This window comes from Odontesthes bonariensis, chromosome 1 (genome assembly GCF_027942865.1).
Source record: "Odontesthes bonariensis isolate fOdoBon6 chromosome 1, fOdoBon6.hap1, whole genome shotgun sequence".
Taxonomy (NCBI): Eukaryota; Metazoa; Chordata; class Actinopteri; order Atheriniformes; family Atherinopsidae; genus Odontesthes; species Odontesthes bonariensis.
In genome coordinates, this window is record NC_134506.1 from 21001926 (window position 1) to 21020065 (window position 18140).

At 38.2% G+C, this 18140-nt stretch overlaps 1 protein-coding gene across 3 annotated transcripts in view; it reads left to right on the forward strand.

Annotated features, from left to right (window-relative positions):
- syt7b (synaptotagmin VIIb) overlaps positions 1 to 15616 on the forward strand; it is a 133850-nt gene extending 118234 nt beyond the window's left edge. For all 3 annotated transcript variants that reach the window (XM_075458634.1, XM_075458708.1, XM_075458786.1), the window contains 6 exons: positions 2143 to 2278; positions 5895 to 6162; positions 6259 to 6428; positions 6761 to 6875; positions 7085 to 7284; positions 10259 to 15616. In XM_075458634.1, coding sequence (XP_075314749.1) covers positions 2143 to 2278; positions 5895 to 6162; positions 6259 to 6428; positions 6761 to 6875; positions 7085 to 7284; positions 10259 to 10363 — 994 coding nt within the window. In that variant the 3' untranslated portion in view covers positions 10364 to 15616. The remainder of the gene's footprint in view (positions 1 to 2142; positions 2279 to 5894; positions 6163 to 6258; positions 6429 to 6760; positions 6876 to 7084; positions 7285 to 10258) is intronic.
- The last annotated feature ends 2524 nt before the right edge of the window (positions 15617 to 18140 follow it).

The following is an 18140-nucleotide window of genomic DNA, read 5'->3' on the forward strand; positions in this document are numbered from 1 at the left end:
ACTGAAAACAAGTGTTGAACACATAAACGTTACAAGACATTGGTGGATTACAAGCTAATTTTAAGGTTTGGCACATTTAAATTCAGAAAGTAAATGAATAAAATGAAGAAAAATAAATAAATAAAATGAAGAAAATGCATACTGGATATTGGGGGAAAAAAACATTTACACATTATGATAATCCCAGTAAATGTTTTAAAATGATTAATTTTTACTCTTTTTTTATTATGTCAAAGGAAAAATGGTAATCATCTGACAACCTGTCATAGCAAAAACATTTGTATTAAACTTAGCTATAAACAGATCATATAACACAAAGCTGGTATGTTTATGATTAGGTGAAAGTCAAGTGAGGAACAGGGAAGACAGCGAGGTGTTATGTGCGTGACTACCACAAGTGTTGTTATTTAAGGTAACACACCGTTCCCTGGCATGTTAGGGATTGCTATTAGGAGCTATAATAAGCATAGCTTTTGACCTGCTGAAGAAAAGATTCAGTAATGTTTCAGATGTCTTCATCAGAAGACACCTGCAGGGGTTAGCTGTTTTTGGCAAGGCTGTGAAACAGAAGCCATTACTGTTTGAATTGAGTCGGTCCTGCATTGTTGGTGCTCTGACCTGCAGATCACAGGAAATCAACGTAGAGTGACGAATCAATTCTTTTCTCTTCCACAGCATATCCTTTTCCCCTCCTCATTCAGTGTCGCTCTACTTCTGCTTGTCTCTTTGCTGTACAACCCCTGTCTATCTCTCAGCCCTCCCTCTCCTGCATCTTTCTATTCTGCTTGCCCATGTGACATGTCAGATTGCATCCTTTCTCTGCCTTGGAGCGTCTGACTCTTTACGCCAGCCAAATGTGGTCTGTTTTGTTTCTTGGCTTTTATCCACCTTCTCTCCTCAGTTTCTTTTTCAGTTAAATGCTTGAGTGCGTTAATCTGTGTATCTGGTGATGTCTTAGTCTCACATGAGTTTGACTCGATAACCTTCCTCTGTTCAGTCTGTTAATCCTCAGATTTTTAACAAAAGTAAATCCTTTCCTTTCCTATTTTCAGCTTTCGTGATCTTAGATTTATCTCTTTCTCATATCATTCTTTCCAAAAAAAACTTTGTGTTTAACAGTTCACCTGCTCACTTATCATTCACTCTGACACCATTTTTCTCACTCTGGGTTGTCTCACCCTCAGCTACAATAACTGCTCATTGGTCTTAACTACATACATAATATGACCCTTGCATCCTTTTATGGATATTACATATATTTTAAAGTTCTGTATTGTAAACATGGTTTTCATTGATTTCTTGTTGTTGCTCAGTATGTAGGATTTAATGACATCTAGTGGCAAAGTTGCATACAGCAAACAACTTCAAATCTCACTGTCCTCTTTTAAGTGTGTAATGAATGATGGAAACTAAAAATACAAAAAAATAACACAACCATCTAGTGTCTGTATTTTTTCCGTCTGTTTCACGCTAAAGTCTGGGTAACCATTTGACCGTTACCAAAAATGACAAGTAAGAATCTTGCTAAAAGGCATCTAGTTAAGACAGGACAGGAAACTTAAATATCACTGACTTAAGAAGAGGAATTGCAAGTAGCTATAGATCAAATACAGTATATATATCCATCCTTAAGACCCTGTTAAGAGAGAGTTTTTCCTCTCCACTGTTGCCCCTGGCCCGTGCATGCTCAGGCCGGGGGATTGAAAAGAAGTTAAGATTCAGTGTGATCTGACTGTTTCCTTAATTAGGAAACTTTTATGAACTAGCATAAGATGGCCACAGTAAAAAGAATTGGACTGATGAAGATCATAATGAATTTGATTTTATTGGAATTAAGGGAGCAGGTAGAACAACTTTTCACAAAGTGACATTTCATTGATACTATTAAACTGAATTTGATTGAATTGGATAATAATTAAATTGGATTTGTCCGTATTTAATAGGACTTTATTTGAACTTTTTTCTGGGGTGAGATAACTTTTTCTGTGAATTGATACTATATGAATAACCAGAACAGATTGTTAAAATTTGAATAAAGGGCACTAAAGTATGTGTTAAAAGTATGTACTTTATTTATTTGACTACTTAATGTGTATGAAAATATTTAAGAGGATATGTTTTTATTTTGCCCTTTTTTGACAGAACTCCTGGTAACAAACCAGGCAGCAGCCCTAGAGGTCAGACCCCAGATGAGACCGGACGCCGCCAGGGGCAGAGCCATGAAGGCAACCCCTCTGTTTCTGACTTGGCCAACTCAGTCACCAGTGACATGCTCATGGTAACACACAATGTCACCTGTGTATTTGTAGCCTCTGAGACATACTTCATTGATACACCACAAATTAATCTATGGCCATGTTTGCATTTAAAGCTTGTCTGTTGTTTGTCCAATTGAAATATATGTGTTAAAATGCAAAACATGCAAAGACACGTTTGGTCTACTTTTTGACTGACTTTGCCCACTAGCTTGCAAGATCACAACATCTGATAACGTTTTTCTTTGTAATTTGATAGAATCACAACTAATGTTACAAAGAATATGTGTTTCTATCACCTACTGTAAATAATAAATTTAATTGGTTTAGCAGAAGACAAAAAGGAAGCCTACACACTTTGAGCAAAGCTGTGAGAGAGAAGGGTTTCATCTTCTCCACGCTATCATCAGTCAGAAAAGAGCTGCCTCCATCCCACTCAGCTCTCCCACTTGTGGAGCAAAACAGTTACTGCCATACAGCATCTCAGTTTACTGAAACATACAATAATCATCTTCCTGAGGTGAGAGCTGGGAGGGGATGGGATGTGTGCCTTATTTAGCAAGGTTCAGTAATAAGCTTTGAAGGAATATGTGGTGATGTGGGTGCAGTTAGAATATAGCAGAGACGGAGATGAGCACTTTGTAATTATGTTGGTTTCGTGGTGTATCTGAGGAATTTGCTATGGTGGCATTTAAGCATAATGCTCAGTTTTGCCAAAAGCATCGATATATTACACAATTCTCCTTTCATGCTGGAAAAATATTCCTCCCGCACTTTTGAGCCCCTATTGCTGCTATGGGAAGAGCAGTGGCAGTATACACAGACTGTATTCCCACAGAGTACACAGAGAGAAGGGAGAGTGTGAAATGGCATCAAATGTCAGAGTACATATACATCCAACCTCTGAAGCATCTCAGGTGACAGAGTTTGGGGGAGGATGGATGGGGGTTCTGTCAGCATCACATGGTTCTTATCAGGATTTACTCTGACACTGCTTTCATTTTGTGGGATGCTCACAGAGTCATGCAGAGTTTGGTGTGAAAGTGTCTTCACCTCAATATTATCACACATCTACATATGTGTGTATGTGTTACATACATGTTTATATATATATATCTATATATATATATATATATATATATAGATATATAGATATATATATAAATGTGTGTGTGTGTGTGTGTGTGTGTATAGCAATATTCAAGTTTATTGTAACTGTGAGGAAATCTCCCGCAAAGACCAAATTCATCAATGGTTTAATCCATTTCTAAATACTTCCTGACTTCTCTTCTTTTTAGATTGTGTGGCTACAGAATTGTTAAGTAGTCACTTAAACATGAGAAAATGATACGTTTGTTGGGTATTGTTTTCAACTTTAGACTTATAAACATGTTTTGGGGGGTTTTGAGTATCTAAAACCAGACAGTTTATAGAGGATTGATTGAAGTGAACTATGGTACTGAACTTCATTGTTTGAGAGGAATGTGTCAGCCAGTGCATTTTGAGTTTTTGATAGAAAACCAAAGACGTCAAGGGCAAAAAGGATAAAGCAAGATTAGGCTTGCCTGGTTCCAGCCCCCAGAATCAGTTTAATGGTTTGACAGTTCTGTCTTATATCAAGCAAAGATGAGACTTTAGACAGACTATACGTCTTGGAGCAGTTGGTTCCAGCCTTTTCAACAGATTTGTCTGTAACAAAAATGAAAAAATATCACTAGATTTTTACTTTGCTCTGAGAGAATTTGCATATACTGCATGGAGATTGTTTGAGTTTCAGAAAAAAAGAGAATTACAATTAACAATATAAAAACTGAAATAGAAGAGAGAACTCCAAGAAACAGAGAGTGCCCAAACGCTGGAGAAGCTATTTAGGGCAGCTGTTGGGTGAAGGGCAGCATAATGAAAAGTGATCACATTCAGCATGGAGAATGAGGCTGAGCAGCACCATCTTAAATGAGTGGGGGAAATTCAGAATTGGATATCAAACTTCTAAAAGTGCTTGCTGAGTAATGCCTCCAGCTCTTTCCCCACCAGATAACACTTTCTAGACAGTATTTCTTTTTTCCTCTTCTTCTGGGCCACACCACTATCTATCAGTGGGTCTTTCTACCAACAGATAATCTGCCTGTCATCACCTCTCAGTCTTGCTCATTTTCTGCCCTCACTGCATGACAGTCAACAGCCATGTGACATTTTATGCTATTTTGCCAGTTAGAAGCTTTAGTTTTTATGTTGAAGTGCTGAATTAGCGACCCTTGTGGAGTACCTTCATTTATAATGAAACCGGCTGTCTGCTGAGAAATCTAGAAGTCTCTGATCACTGTGGCAAGATGCTGTGAACTCTGCAGTTTGACTCTGTGATCTGATAATAAAGGTCCTTCCATGACATGCCATAACCCTCTTCAGTTATATCATCACTTTCCCTGAAGAAAATCACGTAAAAACTGCTCAGAAGTTCATTTGACTTTCTAAAACTTAACTCTAAAAACTTTTTTTGGTTTCGGTCCTTGCAGCTCAGTTGCGTAATTTGTGCTTTTCTTTCTAGGCCTCACAAATTTCATATTTGTCAGTGGATTGGGGTTGAATTAGTAAATTAATATCCACAAAACACAATTAAATTATCTTCTAATCAGTTGCTGGTAAGTGCTTTATTGTCATTAAAGTACTAACTGAATGAATGAATGAACTATACTCTGCTAAGACATATATAGTCAGAATAATTTAAAAAACTTTTTTCTCTTTTTTTTTCTCTTTTTGTTCTTTTCTTTTTAAATTACTGGACCAAACAACAGAATGTGATATACCTATAATAATCTTAAACAGTACCAAAGAATTGGTTGCAAAATAAGTCTAAATGTGAATTTTTGAGAACTGTAGGCTCTGAAATGATTTTTGATTTCATTAAAATTGTATGCATTGTAAAACATTTAAGTGTAATTGTTTTCATGTAAATGATCTTTTTGGCTTCATGGATGTTCTGAACAAACATCAGCAGAAAATTATGGTGAGGCAACAGTTTTAGCAACATGTTGGATAATACTTCATTTTCTCCTGAAATGATGTATTTTCAGTATGATTGATGATTGACGACATGAATGAAATGAAAATAGACAAATAAGAAATGTTCATAGTCATTATAAAGAGTCATATAAGGCTGTTGCTGTGGGCAGGAATGGCCTCCTGCACCTATCCTTGTTGCAGCGGTCCAGAGCAGAGAATTGTTGGAAGCTGTAAGGGCATATAAAATGCAAACTTTTCAAGCTCACAGTCTCACAGAGACGCAATAAAGTACAGAAATATAGGGCATAAAAGAAAACTATTTCGGTCATCCTTGGACTTTATGTGCACAAAACGTGCATTTTGCCGTGGTTTATATTTTGTTTAGTAGTAACTGAGTGGTTATCTCTTGGTTTACTGGAAGTAAGTAATAATTTATGTGTTTGGATTTAACTCATCTCAAGTGAAATGTGTTCTGGTCTGCAGGCTAAAATACCTCTGTCAGAGATGTATGATTTTTAAATAACACTTAATTTGTGTATTTTATTGGTTTATTCACATAGAGTTGACCCTTTCATATGATGCATGAACCACCTGAATAAAACATATGATGTAATATTTATGTCTCTTCTTTGTCAACAGTTATCACCTGGTTCAGAGGAGGATGAACATGAGGGTCCAGTGTGTGAGAAGCTGGGTCGTATTCAGTTCAGCGTTGGATACAACTTTCAAGACTCAACCCTCACAGTTAAAATTCTCAAGGGCCAGGATTTGCCTGCAAAGGACTTTTCCGGCACTTCTGATCCATTTGTCAAACTCTACCTGCTGCCAGACAAGAAGCACAAATTGGAGACTAAGGTCAAGAGGAAGAATCTAAACCCACACTGGAATGAGACCTTCCTGTTTGAAGGTATGATGGAGAAGACTATTCACAGGGTATTCACATGCTACTTTTCTGTGTGTGCGTGACCGAGATATATTGCAACTGTACGTGTCTCTTTCTTAGGGTTCCCCTATGAAAAGGTGGTTCAGAGGACTCTGTACCTGCAGGTTCTTGACTACGACCGCTTCAGCAGGAATGATCCCATCGGTGAAGTGTCCATCCCCCTCAACAAATTGGACCTGGCCAACATGCAGACTTTCTGGAAGGAGCTGAAACCATGTAGCGATGGCAGTGTAAGTAAGGAGGAAAGCAGGAGAATAATTTAGGAAAGAAGAGGAACAGAGAGTAAAGGGAGGAGGGAGGTGAAGATGAAGGGAATGAGAAGATGGGACAGAATGAGTGATGTCATCACTGGCTGCTGTGATGCTCCCAGGGGAGATGCGGCAGCATGCTGTTGGGAGAATGGATGGAAGTGAATATGGAGAGGTTGACAGGTAGAGGAAGAACACACAGCCAGCTAGAGGAGGAAACAGACATACACAGCAGGCAACAGAGTGAAGAAAAGTGTAAAAATGAGATAAGGAGTAAAGAATTTTGTTGCTGTTGTGGTGTATGATCTCTCCAGGGAAGCCGAGGGGATCTGCTGGTGTCCCTGTGCTACAACCCTACAGCCAACGCCATCACTGTGAGCATTATCAAAGCCCGCAACCTCAAAGCCATGGACATTGGAGGCACTTCTGGTATGAATGCTTCTTTACCTTTTATGCACTTTAACATATGCCACTCTTCATAACTGTTTCTAAATGAAAAACGAGGATCTATTTAGTTTTTCTATAAGAAAATGACGCTAAATCCATGATATTAAATACAAACTGTATTTGATTAAACTGAAAAGGAACATGATTTTTGATTAGATAGCATACAAACTAGTACATTTCCCTCTCATCAGACCCCTATGTAAAAGTGTGGTTGATGCACAAGGACAAGCGTGTGGAGAAGAAGAAGACAGTGGTAATGAAGCGCTGTCTGAATCCTGTTTTTAACGAGTCCTTCCCCTTTGATGTGCCTGCCCACGTGTTGAGGGAGACCACCATAATTATCACCGTCATGGACAAGGACAGGCTCAGTCGCAATGATGTCATTGGAAAGGTATCTCCTTCCTTCTTCTTCGTCTCCTCCTTCTTCTCTTCCTCTATGTTTCTGTGATTCTGACAGATTATTAGCATCCGATCATTGGATCAGTCTCTACTGACCCCTACTGGAACTAGTGGACAAATTTCCTTCACTGTAAATGACTGAATATGCAATACAACAAATTAGAAAAGTTTAATTCTACTTAAAATTAAATGCTTTATTTGGACTTCATGCCAGCTGTAATTGACATCCATGTAATGCAATTCCAGATACATACACCCAAAATTGTTGGCCCCAATTTTGATCATTTTACATCTGTGCACCAAAGTGGCTATTAAATGAAGTACTCAACATATGATTGAGTGTAGATTTAAAGGAGTTAGAAAAGAACATACATTCTTCTGAATTTACTGAGATTTATTTACATGGTCGCTCTATTCTCAACAGCTCAAAAGTGATTGGAGAAATGTTTTATAAACAGTCACACCACCAGGCATGATGGTGAGAAATAACATTATTTTATGACAGAAAAAGGAGAGTTAAATTTGTATCTCTAAGCTGTTGATAAGAATTCTCAATATGCAGTCCAAGAAAAGTTGCAATGCAAGTAAATAAGGCCATCAGGATATACAGCTTAGTATATTCTGAGTTGTTCTCACATATGTTGATACAGCCAAATTTCCAATAAAGACACTCTCATTTACATATATTTCTTTTTATTTGTCAGACTGTGAAAAAGGGAACGACAATTGGTACTGAAAAGCTGGCTGCTAAGACTAAATGTTCTCTTGAGGTCATGATACTGAGCATTTTAAGACTGCACCTCTGCTCTCATAGCTGTTAATTGGCACCATATAAATAAACTGAATTTATTTTGATTTAATTAATAAAATCCTGATTTTAAAACCACAGCATCGTCTGACAAACTCACCATCTACATAAGTTTCACAAGGCAAATGCAACGTGCTGACACAGTTATGCCCTCCACTTTCAAACTCACCTCAACCTTGGGTCAAAACTTTAGACTCCTGTAAAGAAACAACAGCTAGAATTAGAGCTTTTCAGACAGCAAGAGGCAAAGGGAGCTGTAGTAAATTATGATATGCAAAAATACTGTATATAAAATTAATGAAAACAAGCTGGATGTGGACCCTCTGATGCATATAATTCTTACAGGTGCTCTGGTTATTGTTGCTCTCCTCTTTTATTTGATTCATTCTTCATCAACTTGAGAGGGTTTCAATCTTCAAAGTGTTCTGGTATTCCATCAGTTGAAGTATATACTATTGTTCTTTTTTTTGGCTAATGACTGGGTCATTATAACAGCCAGCCTTCTCATTTCTCCATCTCCACCATTCTTAAAGCTTTATGTGTCACTGCATCCTGCATTGCAGTCTTGCCCTAATCCTGCATCCCAGAATGTTGTAACACAGGTCGTTCCAACACTGCTTTTGTTCATAAGAAGTGAACAAAAACAAAGGGAACCTGTAGGAAATGTTTGCATTAACTTTCAAGGCTTCAAGAAACTATATGTAACAAAAACAACAAAATAACTATATATGTCATCAGATTCAGAAAATTTTTGATTGATTTAAATTCTTATTTAATTAATTCACTTTAATTCCTGGGAGAAAGATGTTCTATATGTTCTCGATGGTTTATTTTGAAGAACAACTCCTCAATAAATTTAGTTTGGGGAAAGGGCTGACACTATCAAAAGACTATTCACAAGCTTATATATCAATAAAAACTCTCTCAGTAAAAATGTTTGACTGGTAGTGTATGCTCAGTTGTACCGCTGTGTATTTTAACTACACATATTGGCAAATTACATTTTTGTTGTCCTGAAACTTCCCTTGTCGGGAATTATTAGGATTTTTAGTCCCGATTATTTGTGTTTTAATCCAAACATTCACTTTTCTTTAACTGTCTATATAAATAAATAAACTAATTTAAAAATGGATATATATTCTGCTTAACATATTGGAAAACACCAAAGCGCAATTCAAATCCTTGTTCTTTCAGGCCGTGCAGACATAAATTGCTTCTGTACATCTTGGATGAGCTGTGCCATTCACATTTACAGTAATTGCAGGTATTATGCATATATCCTAACCACATACATTATCCACCTACATGCAGCAGGTACACGATGTTGCCTGTTTTACCACATTCAATAATAACCTATCAGAGGACAAAGAACACTTGAGCAAGATTTTATATGACGGCAACAGCTTTTCAGAGGGTGAAAATTCCTTGGATTAGAGCCCAATTCCATTTAGAGAGGAATGCTTAGTGGTGAGAGAAGAACTGAACTTAAAGGTAGGGTAGGAGATCCTGGATTTTGAGTCCAGCGAAGCTGCATTTTGAAAATAAACAGGTAAAAAGTCCCAACCCTTTTCTTCACTTTCCCCCCGAAGGCACGCCTCTAGAGTACATGAACGCGCACGAACACGAAGGTGCACGAGCGCTGTTCTGACAGCAAGCATCGGTCGTTGCCGTATTTAGTATTTAGTATATGATAACTATACGTTTAATAATGCTAGGTGCTAGCCAAGCTAGCTCTAGTTTAGCTTCCTGCCAAGCTTCTGGACGAGTAATTCGTTCACGGAGCAGGGTATGCGCACAGGGGGAAGGAGGGGGAGGGAGGAGCAGATTGCATTTTGATAGATGGCATCAGTATCCAATCATTGTGAACGGTCCGTTCACAATGATTGGATAGTGTTTTTCCTAGATTGTACGTTCTAGAGGCCACTAAAACTTTTCATATTTGTGTCAAAACTTTTAATTAATTTGTTGCAATGGGGGTGTGAAGAGTATTTCAAGCAATATGTAAAAAAATGTTCCAGAAAAAGAACCCCTACCCCGCCTTTAAGGCTAACAGTTTTTCCCCTTATAACCCACTCTTTTTTTGGAACTGCTCATTACCAATAACATCTATCTTTTTTCCGATATTATAACAAGTTAATTGAGTCTCTTTGTCTCGTAGATTTATCTTTCATGGAAGAGTGGCCCCGCAGAGGTAAAACACTGGAAAGACATGATGGGTCATCCTCGTACTACTGTGGCCCAGTGGCATGCTCTCAAAGCCTGAGGGACCTAACAACCAACCTGCCTACAGTATTTTTTCCCCCAGAATTCAACATCAGCCTCTCATCCCCTGCTCTCAGCACACAACACCCTACTCCCTTAATGCAGTGTTGGGCTGTAGACCATGTATCATCTCTTTGTTCTCAGGCTTCTTTGATATTCATTGCCCTCAGTTCTTGTGACTTCATCCTGAAATTTCACCCCTTGTCAAGTTCTGATTTCTACCTGACTCCATCTCATCTGTTTGTCTGAACTGAAAAGGTGTCTTTGATGTCCGCCTCCGTGTGCCCCTGCTATAATATGTTTTTCAAGATATCCTTAATCTTTCTTCCATCATATCAGCCATTTCCAGAATTTAACATCAGAGCAGTACCTCTTGCTTCCTATGAATACAAACTACCAACTGAAAATGGATCAAACTGATAGTCAAACCATCCTCTGTGGCAGCAAGATGGACTGTGGTCAAATATGCATTCGACTGTGAATGCCACTGACCTGTGGAACCCATTTACCACCTACATCTGGTTCACAGCAAGGAGCCTCCCACTCTGCTCCTTGCCTGTTTGTTCAAGTCCTCTTCCATTTCTGTCACTGCTCCACCATACCCTTAAAATATCTGAAAAATCAGGAAACCAACACAGGCAACGTAAGAGTGATGGACTGAATTTAAAGTGGACTGGAACTGGACTCTGTCGCTCAACTTATGTTTGATCTTTTTCACTTTTCCCTCTTGCCACTGTAATAATTCTCCCTTGGCTGGAACCCTTTGTTGTCTGTGCGTGCTGTGGGTGATGTGCTGTAATCCCAAATGAAGTTTGTCAAAAAAAAAAGGGGAAAAAAAGGCGTGAACATGAACATTTTAACATTGCTCCAATAGGGCAAGTGTCAAAAAATACTTTCCTATTCTTCTGGAATAGATATCCTGATGAACAGAAAAAAGAGTGAAGTGACTAATGTTGTGCTTTATTTTTTTGTTTAAAAAAAACTTTGAGAATCAACCTGTTCTTCCAGACACAGAAAATAAGCAAAAACCAGCTTCCATAAGTGTAGGAGTGTGGAGAAATGTTCGTACATATGAGTGCGTGTGCAAGAGAGTCTTTTGGACAGCACAGCTAAATTAAAGATATTGTTGAAATTAAAAAAAAACAAGGGTGACGATGGCAGATTTGCTGAAATTAGTGACACTGCTTGGTAAACTCATAGAAGGAGGTTACTTAAGTTAAAGCTTCAGTCCACCCAAATTACAGAGCCACATAGAGAACTTTATGATGTAGTCCTAGTAATATAGAATAAAACAGACATTTTCAAATGTATTCGTCACGAGTTTGATCCACTGAAATATTTTATGCTGTGCCTAATACAACAGAGATCAGTGGGGTTTCGACCTGTGCCAGCTCAGTGTCACATCATCGTTGTTGGTGCTTGTGTAAAGGTTTTATGTTAAAAGCTGTAAAATTGTGTTGTGGTAATTGATTTTTTTTGGAGTACATTGCTTGAATAAGAGTTGAAAATGAAGCTTTGCAGTGTGCCAAGTGTTTTGAAACGGGGCCATGTGTACCCAAATCAGGTTTTGTTTTTTAACCCCAGCCCTTTTCCTGCCTATATTTAGCTAAACAGCAAGTGAAATTGAAAAAAAACAGCAGCTCAAAACTGACAGTCTAAAATCAACACTGAAATATCGATATTCAGCTAAATCTGACAATCCACAAACCCACATTCAAAGTTTTCTTTGGGATCAGAACACGTCTATGAAAACAGCTGGCACATTCAAATCTAGCCTGTTTCTGTATGCATCTAAACAAAAGCAACATTGACTGAAGTGCTGCACAGCATCAGAAAAATCAACATATAAAACATATTATAAATGAGTGATGATGATGTCGATATAAATTCAGACGAACCAAAAACAAATTAAGACACTCAAACAAGTGAAGATGTTAAACAATTAAGCCCAGACAATATTTGACAATAATGGGGGTAAATAATAAAAACCTTGCCACCATTTTAAAGAACCAGTTTAAAGAATTTATACTGTGCTTTATTTGGCCTTTATTATGAAGTGAAGAAAGACAGGAAAGTGGGCGGATAGAGGAGGATGACCTGCAGTAAAGGGGCATGGTTCAGGACTCTAACCCTTGCCTTGCTGTGACTGGGACATTCATCCAACTTAACCTGAGATTTTTAGATTTTTCCAGTGTGTAAGATTTAGGTACATCCACTGGCTGAAATGCAACATAATGTTCAGTAAATGTCGTCAATATTGTTGAATTATGTGAAAATAAGAATTGCCTTAAGCCAAGTTCATACTGCACGATTTTCAGCATTATCAGATTCTTGTATTGTGCGCACTACTCAATGTCTTGTGATCGAGAGTTTTGAAGTCCTAGAAAGTTCACACATGACTGCATGACTGATTGGCAACAGGGTTAAAGCTTATATGTTGTGATAATTACACACAACAAGAGTTTTTTTTTAACTTGACTTAACCCCCAACTCATCTGATGGATCATTATCAAGCAGCTGTCATACAGACAAGTGTCTTATCATTAGTGTTACTATATGATGCAATAGTTTTTGGTGATCCAGCCTCCTTTGCTCACCTGGTGGTTAAGGAGAACTGGTAGCTTCTGTCCATGCCTTTGTTGCGATGCTCTTTAATTTATATTTGTTGTAACGCTTCTCTGGGTTAACCCTCTCATATTTTCGCACCTCGTCTGTTGAGCCCTCATTGGCTGTAGCTCTGGCCGACATCTCACTTTCCGTGTTCTGCCCTCTATTCAGACATATCTAATATGCTGGATATTTAACAGAGGCTGCAACTTGTCAGAAAACCTCATAAATCACATCTCTGAAGCATTCCTGGTGACTTGTGTCGTCCGATCAAAGGCGAATTTGCTTCCAGTCAGGGTCATTTGTCTGCGACTTGAGGTATTTATCTGCAATGTCAAAATCTAGTTGTGTGAACCTGGCTTTAGAGTCAACAGTTGTATACAAAAATACAACATTGTATACAAAAAATGCAAAAGGGTATTTTTCCCACTTAACAGCTATGCTGCACTGCCATATCATTAAAGCTCAGGAGAGACATACCAAATTACTGACCCTTGAGCTGGCTGTCTGGATTTTTCACTGCCACTCTAGTTTTTTCCCTGAAACTAAAACCTCAGCAATTAAAGCTGAAAGTTTTTGCATGGTTTGACTAACCTGGTGTGCCAAAAGGTTCTCCTGTGAATGCAGTCTCGTGCATCAAACATCCAGCTTAACATTGAGGGTGAACTGACACAACACATTTGTGTTTTCCTTCACTTGAGCTCTCCCTGTCTTGTTATTTACTGCCTCTGTTGTTACAACTGTAGTTTTTTTTTCAGCCTTCACTTGCATGCAGTGGCAGTGCCCAAATACGCACAAAGCTCACAGCATTGATACCAGGGACAAAATACAACATGGTGAGAGAGAAAACGAAAATCATTGGAGTCAGGCCCTCACAGCAAAGACCAACAGCAACTGGTTTAACACCACTTTGTGCACGCAAGGATCTGAAGAGATTCAGGCCTGTAGAGCTGTACCCATAAGAATAAGGTTTTATTTTTCATTTATATATTTTTTTTTTGTGATTTGGGTGAACTGACAGTTCAGCAGGCAGTAATTTACCAAAAGAGGGATTTCAATAAGCGAGGGAAATCATATAAAGATTACTAAATAAACCAGTTGATGAAAACCACACTATCCCTATCACACATCGTATAACAGTGTCTTTGTAGATGCACAGACTTTATGAGACCAGATTTATTGATTTGGTTGTTTTTGGCTGAAGTACAGGTCAGTCTTCCAGGTGTTTGCTTTACTGCCTGACTGTGACCTTCATCGAGTCCCGTATCAACACATGTTGATCGCACGAGTTAAAACAAATGAAAGTAATAATATCGGGGGGGGGTACTTTTACATTCCGCTGTTTGTTTTGTCTAATGTATGTGTGCATGTGTGTGAGTGTTTTTTCGCTGTGCGTGAGAGTCAATATTTGAACTTTACTTTGAGTGATTGTATTTAATATGGGTCCGTTTGTGCATTTGGAGTTCAGTTTTGCCAGTTTAATACAGAGCAGCATTGTTTACTGTTTTCATTCTTTATGAATTCAGATGTAAAAAGAAATGTTTGCTTGTTTTTTTGGTCGCCTCTAAGAATCACTGCACTTGTTGACGACAATGCTGGAACAAACCTCTCTTTAGGGCATGGTTATTTTCCTCATGTGGCTCGAGAGGCAAAATTCTTATACATGAGCTGAGAGTGAAGGTGACAGAAAAAATATCACAAACCAACCTGAGATTATACCTCTTTTGGTTGACCATCATGTAACCAGATCTTTAGACAGAAGCAGCTATCACCATATTGCCCTGGTTGCCCTATCCACCCTTCCCATCTGGTCCAATCTGATTCACCAAAAGACAAAGGTTGGCTCTTTAACATCTCTGCTGGAGCGCCCCCAAAACACCCCCATTGTGCACACATGCTTTTTGGCACAAAGTGTTCTGTGTGTGCCTTACAAACTCTGCCACGCCTTGTTCTTCACCATATGCGCTCCCTCTCCGAGTGTCAGGAAGGGGGGAGATAATAAAGGTGAGACGGGAGATAATCGTCACCTCTCTGCATCACTCTTAGCTATGTCTCAGGTTAGAGAAGAGCATTGGAGCGTCCTAAAATAAGCAGGAGGCAGTCATCCTTCTGTCCCGACACGCCTGTGAGGGGATTATTTTGAATGCTGCTGACAAAGCATTACATTCCAAAGGCTTGGTGAAAGTCACTTCAATCAATGCAACTTAAATATTGGGTAAAGATAGGTCAGGGTTCGGTATATTTTTAATGAATCGAGCAAAAAAAGTAATCTTTCTACACTCTTCACTGGCCAAATACCACACGCTGGTATGGCTAAGTAGACAAGCTCGTATTTCTGTATAAGGGCATTTCTGCTTGAAACAAAGAGAGGTTAACCAGCAGCATTTTCATTTATATACTGTACAAATGATTGTGAAGTGTCCTGTATGTAAAAAAGAAAAGAAATCATCAGTATTTATTGGGGTTGTTGATATCTGTCTGTCTTTGGTATCACTAACCCCCTTTTGTCACTCCCTTTTCTCTTTGTAGTCACACATCTGTGGGGTGCACAATGTTAAATATCAGCCATTTATTTTTTTTAAATCTGTACAGTGTATATACTAATATAAATGTGTACATAAAACAAAGATTCTTCTGGTCTGGTATTGTTTTTAATTTCTTTTGCTGCTTTTTTCCATTGATCAGTTTAGTCCATACATGCATCCCAACAAACACTCAAAGAAAAAGATGCCATCTCAGTGGCAGCATGAGTCTCTCAAAAACCAGTAGATATTGCTCAGAATTAGCAGGATATTCACAGATGTGCAAGTTAGCCTTGCACACATACATAACTTTATGTATTCTGGATTTTAAACCATGAGCTGATAATAAACTGGACGTTCCCTCCTCTCTTTAACCTGGAAGAAATGGCATTCATGATTTCTGAATTGACTCATCAGACCATAAAGCAGTTTTCTACATCTATGAGTGTCTCAGATTAACACATGTCCAGAGACAGCAGGATTTGCTTATATTTGTTTTTTTCTTTGCATAATAGAGTTTGAACTGTTCAGTGCAAACAGTTTACAAAGGTTACACACAGCGTGATTTCCATTAGAGTTGTGTCTGTTTTCAATGCAGTGCTGCCTTTTTTATTTTGCAGGGGGTCCAAAGATCACAGCTTTTTCCATGCCAGTTTTCAGCCTTTCCCCTTTTTCCAAATCTTCTGATGACACTGTGTAAAACAAATTTTTTAAATCTATACCATTTAGAAACTCTTTTAGGTTAAATCACTTGGAAAATGCTTAAGTAGACAGAACTAAAATGTCTTAACCCTAAACTTGGCAGTACAATAATAGCTTATTGATGGCACAAGGCTCAATTTTAGGTTTATCATACTCTATATGTCACACTTACAACAACTTTGTAACATAGAATTAAAAGCTGTTTATCTTTAGTTATACACTGACAGGACACTGTGTAGTAATAGAATTAAAACGGATAGTGCAGATCAAGAAGTACACTGCTGTTTTGCAAATTGTGGTGCAGTAAAAATAGGTATGCAAAATAGGAGAAGTCAAATGGTCGGACCTTTTAATCATACTGGGTTCAACAAAATGCCATGTAAACTGCAGTTCTGGTTGTTATATCACATTTGGTCTATTTTCCTCAATTATCTGGAGTAAACTGAAGAAGGCCCTTGTTTTTGAAGGGGATTAAATCAGATCTTTAGACTTGGTGCTGATCTCTAGAATTAAGGAAATGGACCTCTTTGCCTCCTACACTTTGGGAGCAGGTTTCTTTTTGCCCTCTACTGCACACAGATCTCCAGCAAACATGAGAGGGCAAGAAGAGTGGTTGGAGAGCTGCTGCTTGTGAAACAAAGAAACTAAAGCATGGGAGATTGAAATTTCAGGAAAGCAGAGGGTGACTGCAACACTGAGGATAAAACAGAGAGTTGTCACGACACAGGAAGCAGCAGTGGAGGATGACAGGAGCTCTGGGCTACAGATAAGTACAGTGGGTGTGCGTGGGCAACTGATGAATATACACTCTAAACAAGCTTTAGAGCCATAAAGGCGTGAAATGTGCATGTGGGATCTTCAGGTAGTATTCTCTCTATTTTTAAAGCAGAGACTTGTAAGAGCCACTGTTGATCACATATTTCAGTGGTGGAAAAAGTATTCAGATCCATTAGTTATAAATAAAAGTGAAGGTAAATGTTTTAGTTTTTACCATAAACTGTATACATAAGTCTACAGCTTCAACATGTTGCTTTTGTGTTTTTTCAATTTAAATATAGTTGTTAGCTGATAGGAACTCATTGCATTCTGTCCGTTTAGATTTTTTTTCTTGGAAATGGATCAATGTTATCTGATCATTTACTTATGTGTAAGCTGCATTTGACTGTTTGGCTGGGTGAAGTAGACCTTTTTTTACTTCACAGTTTAGTCTGTTGGTTCCAAAGATAAAGATCAGTAAGAACATGAAACGTAGAAAAAGCAAAAATAAGAATCTTTGAGTGAAGCAACTCAGATTTGTTCTAAAATAAAGTGCGTAAATCTGCTAGTTGAGTTCCACCACCTCAGATTATAAATAGCAAAACAGATGGCAGAAGAGCAGTGAAAACAGAGGGGAACCCTTCTGACATCACCTCGGTCTATTTTAGAACAAGCCGAGAACAAAAACATGAAAGAGGTCACTCTTACTCATATTTAACTTTATAAAAAGAAGTGAGCCATGAAATGCAAATAAACAGCTGTCTCTGTATCTGTGACGTTGGCTTGTTTGTGTAACACCTTGGCTGCAGATCATGTGTACATTATAATTCTGTGGATGTTCACAAGCAGGCCTGTCATCTGTTTTGAGATTCTGCGCACATCTCCTTGCCAGAGGGCATCTCTTTTCTGCAATCAGTACAAGGTTCCACTGAACCGACATGACACACAGCCAGACAAGAAATGTTCCCCGTAGTCAACACATGCTGATCGTGTGGTGAAGGAGAGAAAAATAACCTGGTTTATTTCTTCATTTTTTAATTAGAAAATATATATGTAGTTTTACATGATATATAAATAGAAAACCTAAAAACAACCTATTCCATGGCCAATTTTCTTTTTTCCTTAAATCTAAATTCAGTCATTTTTAAATGGTTATTTTTCCCAAATGATATGCATTCATTTATATGCTTG